Genomic DNA, 2,339 nt, shown 5'->3' with positions numbered 1-2,339 from the left:
GAACAACGTATTTCAACACCGGTCATAAGTTCAAAAGTTGACTCCCGTCAACAAGGACGGCCAAGCTTCAACGGGTTGACGGGTTGAGTACCCGCGCCCGCGCGACCGCAGCCTAGACGGACAGAACCACACACAGCTCAGACAATCAACACTCGAGCGAGGCCAGAAAATTTCCATCTTCCTTAGATGAAAATGTGAGCGCTCTTGGTAAAATCAAAGAATGAACAGCTTCCATTGCCTCAGTATTAGGACCATAGATTCAACTGTGAGCCAACGTTTCTTAACAGACTCACTTTGACCCATTCACAACACAACTCTAGCTTTTTTTCCCGCTGGGCATCTAAGATGACACCAGAATTTTGCTGCAAATAGTTGCGGTAGAACGAAGGCATAGGTTGCAACAGACCTCACTTAGGATAGGCATCGTGTCCAACGTTTGCTCCCTAGCAGAGCAGATACGCGACAGGTGCCGAGAAGCCTATAAATACGCCCTCTCCCCCGGAGGTTTGTTTTACAATCTCATCACTTGGCTACGCAAAGTCGATCAAGCCATGCGTTTGAGGTACCTGATAAGTTCTTCCCTTCAACCCTACTGGAATTTCCACTGTACTGACGTCTATGGATACATCGTGGGCCGACAAGCTAGAAAGTGCTTGTGAGAAAATGATCCCGACCAGGTCCAGTATGTCACCCATGCCAGCCGATCAGAGAAGCAGATTGGGGGTAGCTGTCCACCATTGGAGGTGTTGGTTGATACGCCACCAATGCCCAACGTGAAGGCATATTGTGTGCTGTTTGTGAAGCTGGGAGGTGGCAATAATTAAATAGAAATGATTCAGAGATTGAGAAACTGAAAAAACTGTACGTGTTGAATGATTCTGGGGGTTCGCTATAAATGAAGACATCTTCAAAGCCATTGTTCTTTGAAGCAGTTAAGATTCCGTTGGAGCTTGCGGACAGCTCAACATGAGTTTGGGAACCTAAATTATCACAACAGTCTGTAGTCGGCGTCTTTGAAAAAGTCGATTATAATCGCAAAGCCACTAGCATGACGCAAGCATAGCTGTAGGTTCCTTGAAGCTGAGTCCTGAACTAACTCTGTTTCACTCGAAGTTGGTAATTGGCAGATATCAACGGTATTCTCGGGCTGCAGAATACTCATTGCTTGGGTGATCAAGAAGCGGCCAGTGGTGCCAAATTCAAAAACTAAAACCATGGCATCCATTTCGACCAGGACCTCTTGTTCAATGCTTTTGATATAATGTGTAAATGGGAGATCTTCCATCTCAAGAAAGATATTTACCCCGTTGTCAGCCAAGGCCCCGTGATCGCCTGGCGAGACACTGTTACTGGCACATCTAGCATTGCATCCTGACCTCAGATTTGAGGGTGCCACAGAAGATGATTTGGACAATTTCATGGAAATTGAGGTTATACTCGCCGTCGAATCACTGGTCAAAGGCAAGAAAGCCTTGCTCTCCGCTACGTACTGCCTTGAAATTGAACGACGCGACTGAAAACGTTGTGTTACAGCCGCGATGTCTTCCATCATGGATTTCAATACGACTGGGAGTCGTTGGGCTTCTGCGAATGAAGAATAGTCCAAGCAGGGAAGAGTCCATTTTTCATAAAGCCGTCGGTGGGCGTGTGATATGCGGTATGAGCCGTGCTTCTGTATGAACATGTCACAAAGGTAGCAGGCTGCCTTGCTGCATCCGATAAACCGAGGACTGGGTTCATGCGGTTGACAGATGTAGTGAATAACTTGTTGTATCTCTGCATGAACAAAACATTGCGAGAAAGAGCCCTTTGGCCTCCTTCCGTCGAAAGCTTTCAAAGTTTCAATGGTGATGTTGTTGAATAATTTTCGGTAGTTTGGGCGTCTGGCAATTCTGATAAAATCTCGACACAAAAAGTAGTAACGCGCAAGCTTATCGATTTGACGTACTTCGTTTCTTTCCCGAATCTGAGGGGGAGCTTGTAAACGTCTGAGTTGTTCCTCAAGAAGCCCCGACCCGTCGACGCTCGCTAGTTCCGCACAGCACCGTATGACATTTTTCTCGTGCTCTTCCTTCACATTATTGGGGAGAGGCCTTATGAAAGGCAAAAGACAGGATATGAGTCGGTGCGCTGGTGCCAACAAGCTCCGAAAAGCTTGTGTACGCTCACTGAGTTCAGAAATTTCAGTCACAAATGCCTGGACTTGTGAAAGTAGGAATGACCTCCGCTTTCTATAATGACTAGGCTGAGGCAGCCATGGGGGACGAATTCTCCCAAGGATTCGATCGACGCGAAAATGAACGACTCTATCGAAAATTTTCTCGAGGAATTCGTCCCGT

The 2,339-nt window shown here is 46.8% G+C and overlaps 1 protein-coding gene across 1 annotated transcript; it reads right to left on the bottom strand.

The window, feature by feature from the left end:
• Positions 1 to 1,099: 1,099 nt before the first annotated feature.
• PENARI_c099G10407 (uncharacterized protein) lies at positions 1,100 to 1,225 on the bottom strand (the record flags this gene model as incomplete). The annotated part of the gene is made up of 1 exon (XM_022637829.1): positions 1,100 to 1,225. A coding segment is annotated over one exon (126 nt), but the record flags the coding sequence as incomplete, so codon positions are not given.
• Positions 1,226 to 2,339: the final 1,114 nt, after the last annotated feature.

The sequence above is a fragment of the Penicillium arizonense genome, assembly GCF_001773325.1.
Source record: "Penicillium arizonense strain CBS 141311 chromosome Unknown PENARI_contig099, whole genome shotgun sequence".
Classification (NCBI taxonomy): Eukaryota; Fungi; Ascomycota; class Eurotiomycetes; order Eurotiales; family Aspergillaceae; genus Penicillium; species Penicillium arizonense.
Note: the sequence above shows the minus strand (reverse complement) of the source record. Positions and strands in the feature narration are given on the sequence as shown.